Source organism: Daucus carota, chromosome 9 (assembly GCF_001625215.2).
Source record: "Daucus carota subsp. sativus chromosome 9, DH1 v3.0, whole genome shotgun sequence".
NCBI lineage: Eukaryota > Viridiplantae > Streptophyta > Magnoliopsida > Apiales > Apiaceae > Daucus > Daucus carota.
Window position 1 is genome coordinate 31531728 of NC_030389.2, and position 18395 is coordinate 31550122.

General features: G+C 36.4%; 2 protein-coding genes and 2 non-coding genes across 4 annotated transcripts; 2 read left to right on the forward strand and 2 right to left on the reverse strand.

The window, feature by feature from the left end:
* Positions 1-6013: 6013 nt before the first annotated feature.
* Positions 6014-7303, reverse strand: LOC135149611 (uncharacterized). The gene has a single exon (XM_064085364.1). The coding sequence runs from the start codon at positions 7301-7303 to the stop codon at positions 6014-6016; it is 1290 nt and encodes a 429-aa protein (XP_063941434.1).
* LOC135149793 (small nucleolar RNA R71) lies at positions 6702-6808 on the forward strand. The gene has a single exon (XR_010288008.1). It is a non-coding gene; the product is annotated as a small nucleolar RNA R71 (small nucleolar RNA).
* A 6872-nt stretch (positions 7304-14175) lies between the features above and the next one.
* LOC135149612 (uncharacterized) lies at positions 14176-16137 on the reverse strand. The gene has a single exon (XM_064085365.1). The coding sequence runs from the start codon at positions 16135-16137 to the stop codon at positions 14176-14178; it is 1962 nt and encodes a 653-aa protein (XP_063941435.1).
* LOC135149795 (small nucleolar RNA R71) lies at positions 15536-15642 on the forward strand. The gene has a single exon (XR_010288010.1). It is a non-coding gene; the product is annotated as a small nucleolar RNA R71 (small nucleolar RNA).
* Positions 16138-18395: the final 2258 nt, after the last annotated feature.

The window sequence follows — 18395 nt, forward strand, 5'->3', positions numbered from 1 at the left end:
TTTAATATATTTACTAAATGAATTTGAAATAAATTTGTTCTAAACTTATTCAGTTTATTATAAATTTATTTGAATTTATTTTTTAAATATAATTAAATTTACTTTATAGATTTAACTAAGTTTATTTTTAAAACTTATTTTTAAATTTATTTTCTTTATAATTTAAACTTAGTTTAAATAATCAAGTGTCCCGTAACCTATTCAATTATTTGCACTCCAAGACAAATCAGATTGACATATAGTTTAAACAGATCAGGCTGACAGATTACAAGAGAAACACCGGGCTTTCAAATACCAGATTCTCAGAACCGGTAATGGAGGTACATTGATGACCCAATCCAATTGATTACTCAAAGGTTTATTAGAAGCAGTTTTCTATGTTCGACAAAGCTGATTGTGATTCGAAGAAGATTCTATTGAAGACTGATTGGACATTACTAACAGTGAATTTTGAAGAAGGTACTTCAGGCCTTGATCTGAGTATTTACTCCTACTTGATTATCAGATCACCAGATCAGGATGGAAATTTGCTACATCTGCAGTGAAGCATCTTTCCAGGACGAATCTTCAAGGGATTTCAATCTAACTCAGTGATTCATGGATATACAATTACACAGTGAATTGTATCAATTCTAAATCCATCCAGAATCAACTGAACCAAAGACAGAGAACTGTGGAGGTTTAAGGATATAATTATCGAGTTACTATCGCACCAAATCAGTTTCGTGCATTTATGTCAGAACCTTAGGATTGAACAGAAGAGTTTGTAACTGTTGAATTTGACGAAGCTCAAGTCGACGAAAGTTAACACTTTTGAAGAATGTGAGGACAGAACTTCAAGGATTAGTATAACACTGTCTGAGAGGTTTAGTCATGTCAGATTCAGATGGAATCTATTGGTTTCAAGCGGAGACTCTTCAGGGTTCAGTTCAAGGAGGTTGTTTCAAAACTGAGTTGGTCAGTACACACAATATTGATTGGTATCACTAGCGAAAAGGGTTGTTATATATATTGAAGCCTCGACAAACAAGGATGATAGGGCTTGTCTGAAATTCAAGTGGATATTTTGAAAGAAACATCACAAGTTCTTATGCTACATAAGGAAAGGTGTGAGATGGATCAGTTGCTGATGAGAAGGATGATTATAGTTATCTGGCTATCCTAGCATTCTCTGAAGATGACTCACCTCGCACTTCTCAGGTATGAATTCTTTCTAACTATGCAGTACTTATTTCTTTATATTGAAAGCATGTTATAAATCTCTGAGTAGAATTGTTCAACACACAAGCACAAGCATGATAGCATCACAATAGATAATGTTGAACTAGTATGCTAGATGACTGTTCTGGTAACTAGGATTGATGATAATCTTGTGCATGTGTCTTTAGCAGATTCTTAACATGTCTATGAATATTTTTGACTTGATTATTTGCAGTGGTGAGATTAGAAGCTATCCTTTGGAAAACAACTCTTAGTTTTAAGGGTTATGATCCTAGCATGTATAACTTTGTTAAAACACTTACTTTCAGATTCCCTAGTACAATTAGATTTGCTTATCTAATCTGAATTGTTTGTAAGGATTTTATTTTGTTCAATGATGGAATGTCTACCTTGGGTCAGTATAACTATTAGAACTTCATGTTAGATCTAAAACTGACTTAGGTAATAGAGATAGTATAATGCCATATAACAACAGATTGGAATCAGATCCTTATGCTCTTAGAAGATTATTGAATATATGTAATTCTACTTGATACCTGTTGCACTTGTATTAATTGGTTTAAGTAGAGAGTACCAAATCTTCTGAATTGCATAACTGCCTGTCTTGCTCTTGTCTTATCTTTGATTGTTTGCCATGTGTATTCAACATCATGTCTGCTTATTTTCATGTCATGAATGCATGTCTTTGTACTTGCATTGATTTTAGAAAAGCATGTTTGAGAATCACATTAGGGCAATATCTAGATAAGAATTAGCATGTTAAGGTTGCTTCTGTTGTTACCACTGTTAAAGAAAAATCTCTAATCCATCCGGACCCAGTTATGATTGGGAACCATAGAACTCTTTCCATTTGTGATTGCAGGTTACATATGTTCCATATGAATTTTGGTGCACTCTATTTGCTGAGTAGCTGAAATCATATGATTCACAAAAAGTACCATGTTAGCAAATGTGATCGTGTGAGCATTTCCGTCAATAATCTTTGAAAGATGACAACAAAGATTCTCTTGCGGGACATGCCTGTTTTCCTGGAATGTCATCATGGAAGCATATCTTTCTTGCAAGGAGTCAAAGCACACAAATTCTTAGTATCAGACTGTTCTCTGACAAAGGACATTATGTCAGTTCAAGGAATAGTGTTTTATCTCAAATCAGGAAGGATGTGAATTTGCTCGTAGCTAATATGTAACTTCAACTAAAGATGGAGTGAGCTGTTTCGATAGTAAAGCTTCATCAGATAAGTGTTAGCTATAGCATCTGAAGCTCTCGCACTTGTATGTCAAAACAAGGAGCTCTTTCTATTCGTAAGAAGAGAATTGGTGAGAGGACTACCTCATTTGAAATTCATTATGGATGAAGATTATGAGGTATGTTAATAGGGAAGTCGAAGGAGCATCGCACAGAAGCAAAGATATGATCAACATTACTGAGCCGCTTCAGATGATACATATGGATTTCTACGGATCAGTTAATGTCATGTCTACAACAAAGCCAGATATCTTTTTGCGATGATCATTGACTACTCTAGATGCATTCGTGTTGTTCATATGTGTTCGAAGGACAAGATGTCACAAATGAAGGTTGATCAAGATGAACCCTGATCATTGATAAATCCATAAAGACACCATTCTTTCCAGTGGCCAATCAGAAGCAAACACTAACTCTTGGTATGTGTTTGGAGGAAAATGCCTCTTTGAAAGTCTTGCATTTGAAAATCAAAGAATATTTTCCTCGGCTACTCAATGGAGTCTACAGTCTACATGGTGATTATGATTGATCAACAGAAGGTGATTGTAACTCTAGATGGGACGTTGAACGACACTTTGCTCCAAGCTGTTAAAGGTGATATTATTGGTATAATGATGATTCAGATCCAAGCAGAATCTCTTTGCAAGGATAAGGATTATTGAAGAAATCTCAGCAACAGCTTAGGGGGAGCATTTGGTGGATCCACTAGTCAAACTCAACACCAAATTGAAGATGAACAGGACATATGAAGAACGTATCTGCTTAGACAAAGGGTTTGAAGTCAATATCATTCTCGGGTTCTAGTTCTTAAATGTTCCTAATGGTGAAGTGAAGACTGGGAGAGCTATTGTGAAAAGATGTCGCTTCTCTGGGTTTCAATCTAAATTGAAACTTAAGGAAGACTCAGAAGCTCTTTAAGGGATCCAGATTGAGTGATTGCACAGCAAGATGATCTCAATCAGTTATAAAGCAGATTGTGCGGATTCTGATACCCTGTCCTAAAGACAATTCAGTATTTAGTACTTGTCGGGTATTCAGATTCCAACTGGATGTTTTTGGCTCTGTTACGGAGGACAAGCCAATTTGGTTGCTAAGAGTTACTACAAAGGAAAAGGTTATGAAGATGATGGAAACAGAATCTTCAAGTTCAGGACTCTACATCTTAGGGGACTCAACGACCTTCATGATTTAACTAAAGCACCATTGACGAGACTCGGGTTCAGGATATTACAGTGAGCTAGAAGATGAAGATTCATACAATATTTCAAGGACTTTGCAGTTGCAGATCCAACGAATTTTTTTTTCTCTTTCTTCACCAGCTCTGTATGAGTTGCTATCCAACACCTGATGATCGTCACGGACATGGTATGACTTCTGACTAACATATTATTTTAATATCTGTTTGCTAGAGTCATATTTGGTATCCAAATTATTACCTCTCATGATACAAGGCACACACATATGACAATATGTGCTGTGATACCATGATTATATTATATGTGGACTAACGTCACTTGTGCAAGATAATTGCTAAGTGAATGCAGATTAGTGATATGATGAGTTTGTTGGAAAGTTGCAATTCTTTATGGTCTACTAGTTAGCCTGAAGAATGATGGCAATAAAAGGAAGTCAAGGATCTTTTGAATATGCGCATTTTGAAAGATTCTAGACCTACCATGACTTATGCCAACAGCCACTGGACTTGATCAGTACAAGAGAGGTACATCAACTGAAATGTCAAGTCTCAGAGGTATTCAACTTATCACTTTACTTAACTGCAAGTGGATCACATACTATATTTTCCATAAGGTATTACTTATTTCATGAGCATGTCTATTGTATTTCTTGAATGAATTCATGAGTATTAAATTGTCTATACATAGGACTTGTGAATTTATTTAAAATTTAGTACCTCGTGCTTTTTGCTATTCTATGTGATTGCCCTGTTTATTGCTTTGCATGCTTAGATGGTGATTATATGTTTTAGCATGAGTGTTTGTTATTTCAATTATTTAAATTGTGTTGCATGACAATTAAGTGACTTATTTGTTCATGATTAAAATGATTAGAGATGACATGAAGCATGACTTAATTATGTTATTTTTCTTGATCTATACCTCTTTAACAATTGGTATCTAGTAGAGAAATTTATCATAATATAGTTGTGATATATTTGTATTTGTGAACATACTTAGGATTACTTTCTAGGTTGACTTCATTTATATTGATATATGATCTTTAGCATGACTTATTTGTTTCTAGACTTGTGACTTGTATGAGTAATAATTGGTATGTGATTAGAATCTAGTTAGAATTTAGTCGTGATATATACTAGTATTTGTGGAGTTACTTAGATCTCTCTAGGATGAATCCATATATATTAGTGTATATATATACTTGAAGCATAACTATTTGTATTGGATATTTGATGATTTATTAATTGATATTTTATTTCATGTCTAACTGCATATAGTTGTGATACTTTTAGTGTTAGTGATATTTTGCATGCTTATATGTAGATCACTAAAATTAATTGTTAATATTTTCTGCGAGGAGTTGTGTGAGTTTAGTCGTACTTAAATGCTTACATGTATAGGACTTGTGAACTTTTCTTCAACTTTTCCTCGGGCTTGCGAATATCTTTGTATGATTGTCATGATTTTAGTTTTTATATGTTGATCTGATAATTATATGATATTGCGTAGGTAATTATTATTTTATCTTAGTTAAATTGTGATCCACAATTATATGCTTATTTGTTTCATGATTAACTTTGATAGAATAATAGAAGCATGATTAATTCATTTTTGAAATATTTAATTGGTATCTGGTTTTGATGCTTTATTGATGTTTTATTTTTGAATTGATTGTGATGTATTGGCACTGGTGAAATATTGTTGCATATTTCTTAAAACCACTGGTGCTAATATATTTTAGGTGTTTAATATTCTGAGTACAAAGGAGACAACATATTCTTTATTTTGTCTCATATATATGTTCTGGAGTGGTGAGTTTCTTCAAAGAAATTTTCTTATCAATTGATTCCAGCAATTGGTATCCACTATTCTATTTCATAAATATTTCTTAGAATATTTTGCATCTATACATGTAGCGTCATAGGACGAGACATTGATTATCTTGTATTACACTACTTGGTGATCTTTGTCACTTGCAGCGTCTGTTTTGACGATGTGCTAGTATGAGGCCTTTTCACTAATTAGTGTGGCGAGTGCTTTATACACTATAGCGCATAAAATTTCTTGTTTCCTGTTAAAATTGTAGTGAGAAACAGGAGTCTATGTCTTTTTCAAAGACAAGTTCACTTAAACCTTTTATGCATAGATTCAGACTCTCGTACTCAAACCAGTTTTTAATGGAAAACTTTGATTCTTTCATCGGTTGAGATTGTCATTCTTTATGAAAATCATTTTTACAATCACAACTGATTCATTTTTTCCTTAAAAGATAAAATGCAATTGCTTTCATTCAAGATCATAGATTTTCTAAAATGCATTTATATCTCTTTCTGTTCTTCGGAACTTAATCAGCCTCTTGGCTTTCCTAGATAGACTACCTTGTTGTGAGCTTTCATCTCATTGATACTTGCACCGATGCCATTGATACTTGCATCAATTCCATCATTTTTCTTTACCTGTGTTGAAATAAATCCTTCCAAGAGAGTCTCCAAGTTGGATTTTTGTGGTTGAACTGGTGCATTGAAAGGTGCTCTTGGTTGAAAACCAGGTGGTTGAGATTGAGCTTGGTTATTCTTGTATGAGAAATTTGGATGATCTTTCCAACCAGGATTGTACGTGTTGGAGTAAGGATTGTATTGTTGCCTCTGATTCTGATTGTAAAGGGCATTTGCTTGCTCCATAGCCATATCAGATGAATTGTATTGACAAGCATATTGAGTGTGCCCTTGTGTACCACATATTTCACACAAAGCAACTGTAGATGAAGATCCAGACTTTAGCTCCTTGATCTCATTAGCCAGTTCTTTCATAGAACTCGTCAACATGGTTAAAGCATCAACATCGTACTTACCACCCTTCTTGGGTTGATTTCGATCACTGTAAGGATAATTGTCATTAGACGCCATCTCGTCTAAAAGAGTTCTTGCATCTTCGGTACTCTTTGCCATAACTGATCCGCCAGATGCGGCATCGATAAAGATTCGAAACTCTTGTGTCAACCCATTATAGAATGTTTGGATCAGCAACCAATCAGGAATTCCATGGTGAGGACATTGCCTTTGAAGGCGTTTGAATCTTTTCCAAGCATCATGTAGTGATTCATCATCTTCTTGACGAAAATTAGATATGTCATTCCTTAGCTTGGCAGTCTTCTTTTGGCTAAAGAATTTGAGTAGAAAGGCCTTTGCTAAGACATCCCAAGTAGTAAATTTGTTTGGCCCTTCATCTTTCAACCAATCCTTAGCTGCATCCCGAAGAGAAAATGGAAACAAACGCAGCTTGATAGCATCATCAGGGACATTGGTCAGCTTTATCATATCACACTTTTCAAGAAAACTCTCGAGATGATCAACTGGATTTTCAGAAGCCAAGCCCGCAAAAGAATCATTAGAGATGAATTGAATGAACTGAGGCTTGAGCTCGAAGTGAGTAGCTGTGACAGCTGGTCTGAGAATAGAGGACATGACGCCTGTAGTGTCTGGCATACCATACTCCCTCAAAGATTTCGCTGGTACTTCTTCGCCCATAGTTTCCTTGTTTTTGTTTCTCCTTTGCTCACCGGATTGCTTTCTTGCTGTAGCTTCAATTTCAGGATCAAGTGGAATCAAATTTTCTGTACCTGAACTTCGAGTGTGCATATATCAAGAAAACTAGAACAAAGGATCAGAAAACAAGAGATAATAGCCGAAGCAACACAACTAAAGACTTAGCTAAAAATATCAAAAATAGACTAATCTAACACTACTTTGTCCCCGGCAGCGGCGCCAAAAATTTGACAAGGCTGTCGTATACCTATTAAATAAAAATCCCAACAAATCCTCCTAACAATGTAGCAGGGTAAGTCGGAGTCGATCCCACAGAGACAAATGTGTCAAACACTAGTTATTTCTGACCAATTTCAACTAAGCAAAGAACACAATAATATTTTAGAGATGATTATACTAATTATACGAAAGCAAATATGGATTTTATCAATTAATTAAAAACATCCAGAATTAAGTATCCCCACTAGCATGAATCAATGCAATTACGATTCCCTACCCCAATCAATCAAATATATTACTCAAGAGGAAAGATGCGCCCTATAAAATACCATTAACCTCTTCCGAGTATTAATGGCTTCTCTAAAAATACAATCAAGCCTATTTCCATGGTATCATGCAATTTAGAGACATTAAACACAGCATCCTGGCTTCCTAACAATCCATTCTACCTATTTCCATGGAGAATTTCATGTCCTTATTGGATAAATCACAACCATCTAAATCCAACTTCCGATGGTAAATAGATATCGGTTCGAACAAATCACATAATCATGCCTGACATGTAATTGTTAATCAACACAACTCAATAAGCGAGAGCAATTAACTAATCAAATTGGGGTTGGGGGAATCATGCATCTATCATAGCTAGGGTTCAACTTAACCCCGGATTATAGATCTACTCACTCATAATTAAACTAACAAAACACAAGATGTAATAAAAACGCATAATTAAACTATTATTGAGAATAGAGAAACAACCTTCAATCTTCAAATCTTGAACAAGAAGAAAAGTAAAAGTCTCTCCCTTCTCTCTCTATCTCTATGTATGTATCTCTAATAAAAACTACTAATTGACCTCCTATAATAAAAGTATTTTAATGCTTTTATGAAATTACAAGGCAGTCTCCGAAACCGAATAGGAGTCTGTAATTAAAATTCGCAGGTCTGCTTTCTCCACAGTTTTTGGGCTTTTCCAGTTGGGTTTTGGATATTGGACCATCTTTGAATCAAAGAAAATTCTCTAAGCTTCGCGTGGGCTGTAAGATCGTCAAAATCTGATGTACGGAACTCCAGATATGGCCCAAACAGCGAAATAATACGTGTAGCCCAATAAATCCGAATTTCCATCCAAATTTGAGTCCAATTAAGCTTTATTTCTTCAAATCCTTCCAACTTTAGGAATTCCTTGCACTCTACAATAAAACATTAAAATCTATTAAATAAATATCCAAATCAATGCAAAATACAATTAAATATGAGAATAAAATCATTTAGAATATATATAAAATATACTCTATCAAAATATCCCCACACTAAGCATTTGCACGTCCTCGGGCAAATAAGCGAAATAAAATATCTATAACTAACTACCATCACTTTCGTAGATGACACGATTGCATTGAGCGCATGCAACAAGCCGTTAAACCCCTAGGCAGCCCTAGTAGGACGAGTTTTGTCTCGTGAGGGTTTATAGAAGATATACCCACAAAATCAAATATTTTCTACCAAGTCTCAAGGATGCAACTAATATGAATGTCAACTAAATGAATATGTATATACAATCATGAAAGCATTAACCTCGTCAACATATAATCTTCAGAATAAGCGACATTCAAGGCATTCATCTGTCTCGCATATTAGTCATGCAACTCTTCCAATGCAAGTACGGAGTGCACCGTGTGTGCTTAACATGCTCTCTAATGAAACAAAACATAGACCAACAAACTTCAACAGAGTCTTAACCATGAGCCGTTAATCAGAACAATGCTTAAACACTTCGTTATATTAGAGTCAACTATAGCTCAGGGTCACAAAGGAATTTCTATGCCTCTCTTATATTTTTCTTATACATATTTTTTTTCATGCTCGGTCTAAGATCGGGACGCTTCTCAGGGTAAGTGAGTCACGACCACCATAAGACTTCGCTAGCTCATGTTTTCTCTTTTTTTTTCTTTCTCTTTTTTTTTTTTTTGAAGTCAAGTAATTCTCCAGTAACCAAGGGTTGTGAAAAGTCACCAAGAAAATTTTTATTTCTAATACCATTGCACTTAATACCAGCACAGGTACATGGATCGTCCTCTTCACATGAAATTAAATTGTCACCCACTGATCTCAAAGGAGTACTCGATACTTTATTTCAATATTCTATTTTTTTCTGTTTTTTTTTTTTAGAAAGGCATATACATCCCACATCTCCCCTAAACATAAGACTTACATACTCTAAGTTCAAAAGGGAATAGTCAAAATTCTACGCTCGGCTCATAGCTAAAACTCAAGAATTAAGCTAGCCTAAGTCTCGTCTCTAGAGCAGTTTATAGCGTAAATAAAATTTCCGCACAAACAATTTTTAAGCATGCAAGACATCACATATGATCGAGACTACTAGCCAAGAAATTATGTGAATAAACTCATCACAAGAAATTAACTTGGTATCATATGCTTTCATGAATTATACAAATGCAACCTAAAAAGAAAAATAAAAAAAATGCATACAAAATTAAATAACTACATGCTCTAATTTAAATGCAACTAGCATGAATTTCCTAAACTTAAGACAAGGTAATATACAATTTTTTTTATAATTTTTCTATTTTTTTTTTAAATTTTAATCATATATATATTTTTTTTTGATTCATTAAGAACTCATCCCCACACTAGAATGGTTCATTGTCCTCAATGAATAATATATAAATATGTAATATATAATATAATAATATATAAATAAAAATATTAGAAAAGAAACTCCCCTGAAGCGTTCAAATTGAAGTGTTCCATGCTTTTGCACAAGAGTCATGTTGGCCTACTGGTAGAGATGTTGGCCTTGTGTTCAGCAGGTAAAGGGTTCGATTCTCTGGTTCCAAACCTACTGCCAAGACGCACAAGACTGAAGGAATGGGCTGGGCTTGCAGCGGGCTCTGGATTGTCTGGCAGCGCGCACAAGACAGCGGTAGGTAGTAGCTTCGGAGCTGTGGCGAGAGAATGCAGAGCCACAGCTCTTTTCGTTCTGCTGAGGCCTCCTACTCGAGAGCTGTGAGGAGGAAACAAAGAGCTGCAGCTCTAAAAATTTTGCCCAAGCGAGTCATGGGGAGCGTTGGGAGCCGCTCCAAAATTTCTTCTGAGCCTTCGTTTTATTCTAAAATTGTTAGAAATATTTCTATATCCCTGAAACACTTCACAAAATATATCAACGCATCTTGATGGAGTAAAAATAATATATAAATCTCTCTATTAAAATATTCCTACTACTACTACTACTACTATAATAATAATAAATATGATAATTATAATAGTAATTATTATACAAACTTACAAGAATCATGGGTTGCCTCCCAAGAAGCGCTTTTCTTTAACGTCTTTGGCTAGACATCTGCAGAGTTATTCTGATGAAGGGGTAGAAAGTAGAATCTCCACTTTCTCTTCTATTGGCTCGCCAGCTCTGTAATGTTTTATTCTTTGGCCGTTCACCTTAAAAGTTCCACCACTTGTATTCCATAATTCAATGGAGCCATAAGGGTAGACTTTTCGAATTTTAAATGGACCTGACCATCTTGAACGAAGCTTACCAGGAAAAAGTTTCAATCTGGAATTAAATAAAAGAACCAAATCACCTTCATTAAATTCCCTTCGCAGTAGATTCTTGTCATGCCATCTTTTTGTCTTCTCCTTGTAGAGCTTAGAACTTTCATAAGCCTCAAAACGAAGCTCATCTAGCTCATTAAGTTGAAGAAGTCTCTTCTCACCAGCTGCCAATGGATCAAAATTTAAGCTTTTAATGGCCCAGAATGCACGATGTTCTAACTCAACTGGAAGATGACAGGCTTTCCCATAAACCAATCTGTATGGAGTTGTCCCAATAGGAGTTTTAAATGCAGTCCTATACGCCCAAAGTGCATCATCAAGTTTCATAGACCAATCTTTCCTTGATTTTGCAACCGTCTTCTCCAAGATGGTCTTAATTTCACGGTTGGAGATCTCAACTTGACCACTAGTTTGAGGATGATAGGAAAGGCCTATCTTATGATGTACTCCATATTTCTTCAACATAGCTTCAAAGCGATTTTCAAGAAAATGCTTTCCTCCGTCACTAATTAGAATCCTTGGCACTCCAAATCTAGGAAAAATTGTCTTCTTGAAGAATTTGCTCACAACACGCGCATCATTAGTAGGAGTTGCAATGGCTTCAACCCACTTAGAAACATAGTCGACGGCGAGTAAGATGTATTTGTTCCCAAACGATGAAGGGAATGGTCCCATAAAGTCAACTCCCCAAACATCAAAAGGTTCTACTTCGAGTATGTTGTTTAGAGGCATCTCATTTCTCCTTGAGATATTTCCGGTTCTTTGACAACGATCACAAGAGTGAACATAGAGATGAACATCCTTAAAAAGAGTGGGCCAGTAAAAACCGCATTGAAGAATCTTTGCAGCAGTTTTAGTAGTACTTGCATGGCCTCCACATGGTGAATCATGACAATGTGAGATTATAGAGGCAATCTCACTTTCGGGAACACATCTTCTAATAACACCATCCGCACAAGATTTGTAGAGAAAAGGATCATCCCAAAAGTGCCTCCTCACATCATAGAAAAACTTCTTCTTTTGTTGAGATGAATACCCGTGAGGAACAGTACCACTAGCCAAATAATTAGCTATATCAGCAAACCAAGGAACATCTATCCTTGCAAGAGAAAATAGATGATCATCAGGAAATGAATCATCAATTGGAAGGTCTTTAGCACAATCCCCACCAAGAACAAGACGTGAAAGATGATCAGCAACCACGTTCTCAGCCCCTTTCTTGTCCTTAATTTCCAAGTCAAATTCTTGGAGAAGTAGAATCCAACGAATCAAGCGAGGCTTTGCATCTTTCTTGTTCATTAAGTATTTCAGTGCTGCATGATCAGTGTGAACAATAACTTTTGAGCCAACAAGATATGATCGAAATTTTTCCATTGCATAGACCACTGCTAGCAGTTCCTTCTCCGTTGTTGCATAATTAATCTGAGCTCCATCTAGGGTCTTACTTGTATAATAGATGGCATGAAGCTTTCCATCCTTCCTTTGTCCCAAGACCGCACCAATAGCTTGATCACTAGCATCACACATGATTTCAAATGGCAAATTCCAATCTGGAGGTTGTATGATTGGAGCAGAGATAAGAGCTTTCTTTAACCTGTCAAAGGCCTCAACACAAGCATCATTAAAAACAAAAGGGACATCTTTGCCTAAGAGCTCAGTTAGAGGTCGAGCAATTTTTGAAAAATCTTTTATAAAGCGGCGGTAAAATCCCGCATGACCAAGAAAACTTCTTATACCCTTCACCGAGGTTGGGGGTGATAAGCGCTCGACAACCTCTACCTTAGCTCTATCGACCTCGATGCCTCTATTTGAGACAACATGACCCAAAACAACTCCCTCTTGTACCATAAAATGGCATTTTTCCCAGTTTAAAACTAGACTAACTTCCTTACATCTACGAAGCACCTTTTCTAAATTATGCAAACAGATGTCAAAAGATGTTCCGTAAACAGAGAAGTCATCCATAAAAACTTCCATTATATTTTCAATAAAATCTGAGAAAATTGCCATCATACAACGTTGAAAGGTTGGAGGAGCACCACATAATCCAAATGGTAGTCTGCGATATGCAAACGTACCATAAGGACATGTAAAGGTCGTCTTTTCCCGATCATCCGGATGGAGGGGAATTTGAAAGAAGCCCGAATATCCATCCAAATAACAGAAAAAGGAATGTTTTGCCAACCTTTCAAGCATTTGGTCAATAAAAGGGAGAGGAAAATGATCTTTTCTGGTGGCTTTATTCAATTTACGATAATCAATACACATACGCCACCCGGTAACAGTTCTAGTAGAAATTAACTCACCCTTATCATTTTTTACGACGGTCATTCCTCCTTTCTTTGGAACTACTTGTACAGGGCTAACCCACTTACTATCAGAGATAGGGTAGATTATACCTGCATCAAGAAGTTTTAGAACCTCCTTTTTGACTACTTCCATCATATTAGGATTAAGTCTCCTTTGAGGTTCTCTAGAGGAGGCGTGTTCGTCCTCAAGAATGATTTTATGCATGCACAAAGATGGGTTGATGCCCTTAATATCATCAATGGTGTACCCGATGACACTTTTATATGTTTTTAAAATCATGAGCAAACGCTCAATTTGATTGTCATCAAGCTCAGCATTGACAATAATAGGATATGTACTATTAGGACCCATAAACACATATTTCAAAGATGCAGGAAGTGGTTTTAGTTCTACCTGAGGAGGCGTAGTACTCTCCTTCACATCTTCACGGCTTAGTACACTGAGATGAGGTTGCATGACTGTTGGTGTTGTATCAAGAAATTTCGTATAGTCCGCACACTCTCTATTTTCAGCATCAATTTCTCCCACAAGAACCTCTTGAAGTGGATCATCACATGTTAGAGTGTTGATCTTGACGTTGATTGCTTCTTCTAGTGCATCCACCCTGTTTATAGTTTCATCCATAGAGGGATGACCCATTGAATTCTGAAGCTGAAATTCCATCTTCTCCTCTCCCACTTGAAAAGAAATCCTTCCACTTTTCATGTCAATAATAGCCCCAGCTGTAGCTAAGAATGGTCTCCCAAGAATGATAGGAATATTTGCATCTTCCTCCATCTCCATGATAACAAAATCACATGGGATATAAAATTTTCCTACCTTGAGAGGAACATCTTCAAGTATACCAAGAGGGAATTTCACAGTCCTGTCTGCCAATTGTAGAGATATACGTGTGGTTTCAGCTCACCCATCTGAAGTTTTTTGCAGATTGACAATGGCATAAGACTCACACTTGCCCCAAGATCACATAGAGCTCTTTTGATCTCAACATCACCAAGTTTCACAGGAATAGAGTAACTACCCGGATCAGCTAGCTTCTTCGGAAAAGTATTTTGCAAGATAGCACTACACTCTGCCGTCAATGAAATAGTAGAAGTTTCTTCAATCTTTCGCTTTCTTGACAAAATATCTTTGAGGAACTTTGCATAAGAAGGCATCTCAACTATGGCATCCATGAATGGAATGTTAATATGCAACTTCTGTAAAATGTCAAAAAACTTACCATACTTCTTCTCAAGCTTAGCTTTTGCCAACCTTTGAGGGAAAGGAACAGGTGGCACATATGGTGTAATAGGAACAACGACTGGTTCTTTCTTTTCTTCTTCCACTGCATCATTCTCTATCACATTTTCAGATGTAATTTTTTCCCCATCTTCTTCAAGATTCACAACACTTTTTCTCACCTTTGACTCTGGCTCTTGCAATTCTTTGCCGCTCCTCAAAGTTACCGCATTGATATGACCTCTTGGCGGTTGCTCAGTTTGGCCAGGAAGTTGACCCGAAGACTTGCCAAGTTGATTCACTTGTTGAGCTAATTGAGAGATTGCATTTTCCATCATCTTGTTGTGAGCTTTCATCTCATTGATACTTGCACCGATGCCATTGATACTTGCATCAATTCCATCATTTTTCTTTACCTGTGTTGAAATAAATCCTTCCAAGAGAGTCTCCAAGTTGGATTTTTGTGGTTGAACTGGTGCATTGAAAGGTGCTCTTGGTTGAAAACCAGGTGGTTGAGATTGAGCTTGGTTATTCTTGTATGAGAAATTTGGATGATCTTTCCAACCAGGATTGTACGTGTTGGAGTAAGGATTGTATTGTTGCCTCTGATTCTGATTGTAAAGGGCATTTGCTTGCTCCATAGCCATATCAGATGAATTGTATTGACAAGCATATTGAGTGTGCCCTTGTGTACCACATATTTCACACAAAGCAACTGTAGATGAAGATCCAGACTTTAGCTCCTTGATCTCATTAGCCAGTTCTTTCATAGAACTCGTCAACATGGTTAAAGCATCAACATCATACTTACCACCCTTCTCGGGTTGATTTCGATCACTGTAAGGATAATTGTCATTAGACGCCATCTCGTCTAAAAGAGTTCTTGCATCTTCGGTACTCTTTGCCATAACTGATCCGCCAGATGCGGCATCGATAAAGATTCGAAACTCTTGTGTCAACCCATTATAGAATGTTTGGATCAGCAACCAATCAGGAATTCCATGGTGAGGACATTGCCTTTGAAGGCGTTTGAATCTTTTCCAAGCATCATGTAGTGATTCATCATCTTCTTGACGAAAATTAGATATGTCATTCCTTAGCTTGGCAGTCTTCTTTTGGCTAAAGAATTTGAGTAGAAAGGCCTTTGCTAAGACATCCCAAGTAGTAAATTTGTTTGGCCCTTCATCTTTCAACCAATCCTTAGCTGCATCCCGAAGAGAAAATGGAAACAAACGCAGCTTGATAGCATCATCAGGGACATTGGTCAGCTTTATCATATCACACTTTTCAAGAAAACTCTCGAGATGATCAACTGGATTTTCAGAAGCCAAGCCCGCAAAAGAATCATTAGAGATGAATTGAATGAACTGAGGCTTGAGCTCGAAGTGAGTAGCTGTGACAGCTGGTCTGAGAATAGAGGACATGACGCCTGTAGTGTCTGGCATACCATACTCCCTCAAAGATTTCGCTGGTACTTCTTCGCCCATAGTTTCCTTGTTTTTGTTTCTCCTTTGCTCACCGGATTGCTTTCTTGCTGTAGCTTCAATTTCAGGATCAAGTGGAATCAAATTTTCTGTACCTGAACTTCGAGTGTGCATATATCAAGAAAACTAGAACAAAGGATCAGAAAACAAGAGATAATAGCCGAAGCAACACAACTAAAGACTTAGCTAAAAATATCAAAAATAGACTAATCTAACACTACTTTGTCCCCGGCAGCGGCGCCAAAAATTTGACAAGGCTGTCGTATACCTATTAAATAAAAATCCCAACAAATCCTCCTAACAATGTAGCAGGGTAAGTCGGAGTCGATCCCACAGAGACAAATGTGTCAAACACTAGTTATTTCTGACCAATTTCAACTAAGCAAAGAACACAATAATATTTTAGAGATGATTATACTAATTATACGAAAGCAAATATGGATTTTATCAATTAATTAAAAACATCCAGAATTAAGTATCCCCACTAGCATGAATCAATGCAATTACGATTCCCTACCCCAATCAATCAAATATATTACTCAAGAGGAAAGATGCGCCCTATAAAATACCATTAACCTCTTCCGAGTATTAATGGCTTCTCTAAAAATACAATCAAGCCTATTTCCATGGTATCATGCAATTTAGAGACATTAAACACAGCATCCTGGCTTCCTAACAATCCATTCTACCTATTTCCATGGAGAATTTCATGTCCTTATTGGATAAATCACAACCATCTAAATCCAACTTCCGATGGTAAATAGATATCGGTTCGAACAAATCACATAATCATGCCTGACATGTAATTGTTAATCAACACAACTCAATAAGCGAGAGCAATTAACTAATCAAATTGGGGTTGGGGGAATCATGCATCTATCATAGCTAGGGTTCAACTTAACCCCGGATTATAGATCTACTCACTCATAATTAAACTAACAAAACACAAGATGTAATAAAAACGCATAATTAAACTATTATTGAGAATAGAGAAACAACCTTCAATCTTCAAATCTTGAACAAGAAGAAAAGTAAAAGTCTCTCCCTTCTCTCTCTATCTCTATGTATGTATCTCTAATAAAAACTACTAACATGACCTCCTATAATAAAAGTATTTTAATGCTTTTATGAAATTACAAGGCAGTCTCCGAAACCGAATAGGAGTCTGTAATTAAAATTCGCAGGTCTGCTTTCTCCACAGTTTTTGGGCTTTTCCAGTTGGGTTTTGGATATTGGACCATCTTTGAATCAAAGAAAATTCTCTAAGCTTCGCGTGGGCTGTAAGATCGTCAAAATCTGATGTACGGAACTCCAGATATGGCCCAAACAACGAAATAATACGTGTAGCCCAATAAATCCGAATTTCCATCCAAATTTGAGTCCAATTAAGCTTTATTTATTCAAATCCTTCCAACTTTAGGAATTCCTTGCACTCTACAATAAAACATTAAAATCTATTAAATAAATATCCAAATCAATGCAAAATACAATTAAATATGAGAATAAAATCATTTAGAATATATATAAAATATACTCTATCAGTGTACCCATAGCTCTACCTCTCAAGAAGAAAAGGTGTTTTTGAACTTGAGGTAACTGTTGCTCATCTGTATTTTCTCAAAAGAATATAGAGCTGAAAAGGCAATAAAACAGTCTCTGGAATCTTTCTCTCAACAGGATGAGTCCATTGAAATTCGCTCGTCAGCCAGAGCATCTTGTATTGAGTCAAGCACATCATCAGTAATCAGTCTGATGAAGAGCCTAAACAAAAAATCTTATGGACACAATACAAGAGAGTGCACAGTGAGGTTAAAGGTTTTGTTCCAGAAGCAACTTCTTCATTTACCATTTTACGGTAAATAAGATGGTTGATGCCTTTACAGGTGTAAAGAGGAAACGAGGATCTCAATTGCCAAATCTTCAGGATTCTCGTCTCCCTCCCCAGATAAGAACAGATCTGGATCCAATCGGAATGGATTTCCTATTTATAGGAGATCGGCAACTCTCTGACTATGAGTCAACTTATTGATGAGTCGGTTGAGGATCGGGGATTCACGAAACCCCATTGCACCGCCAGTGACCTCTCTTGAAGGGGCTATGGTGATTTTCTCATGCAAGTACAGAAGATCATACTTTGAGTGCTGAGAGAAACACTGTGAGCCAAACACTGAGAGTTAAACACTTGGTGAGATTCTGAGAAGAACCAGTGAGATATCAGAATGAGAAATATGTGAGCATGAGTGAGTGTAAACACATAGGATATTGAGAAGAGTGAAACACTTGTGAGGTACATATAATACTATTTGGTATCGAAAACTCACACGTTGTTGGAAGAATTGATGGAAGCAACTACGGTTCATTCCATTTCACGG

Coding starts and splice junctions, on each gene's coding strand:
- LOC135149611 (XM_064085364.1), bottom strand. CDS start 7,303: ATGCACACTCGAAGTTCAGGTACAGAAAATTTGATTCCACTTGATCCT.
- LOC135149612 (XM_064085365.1), bottom strand. CDS start 16,137: ATGCACACTCGAAGTTCAGGTACAGAAAATTTGATTCCACTTGATCCT.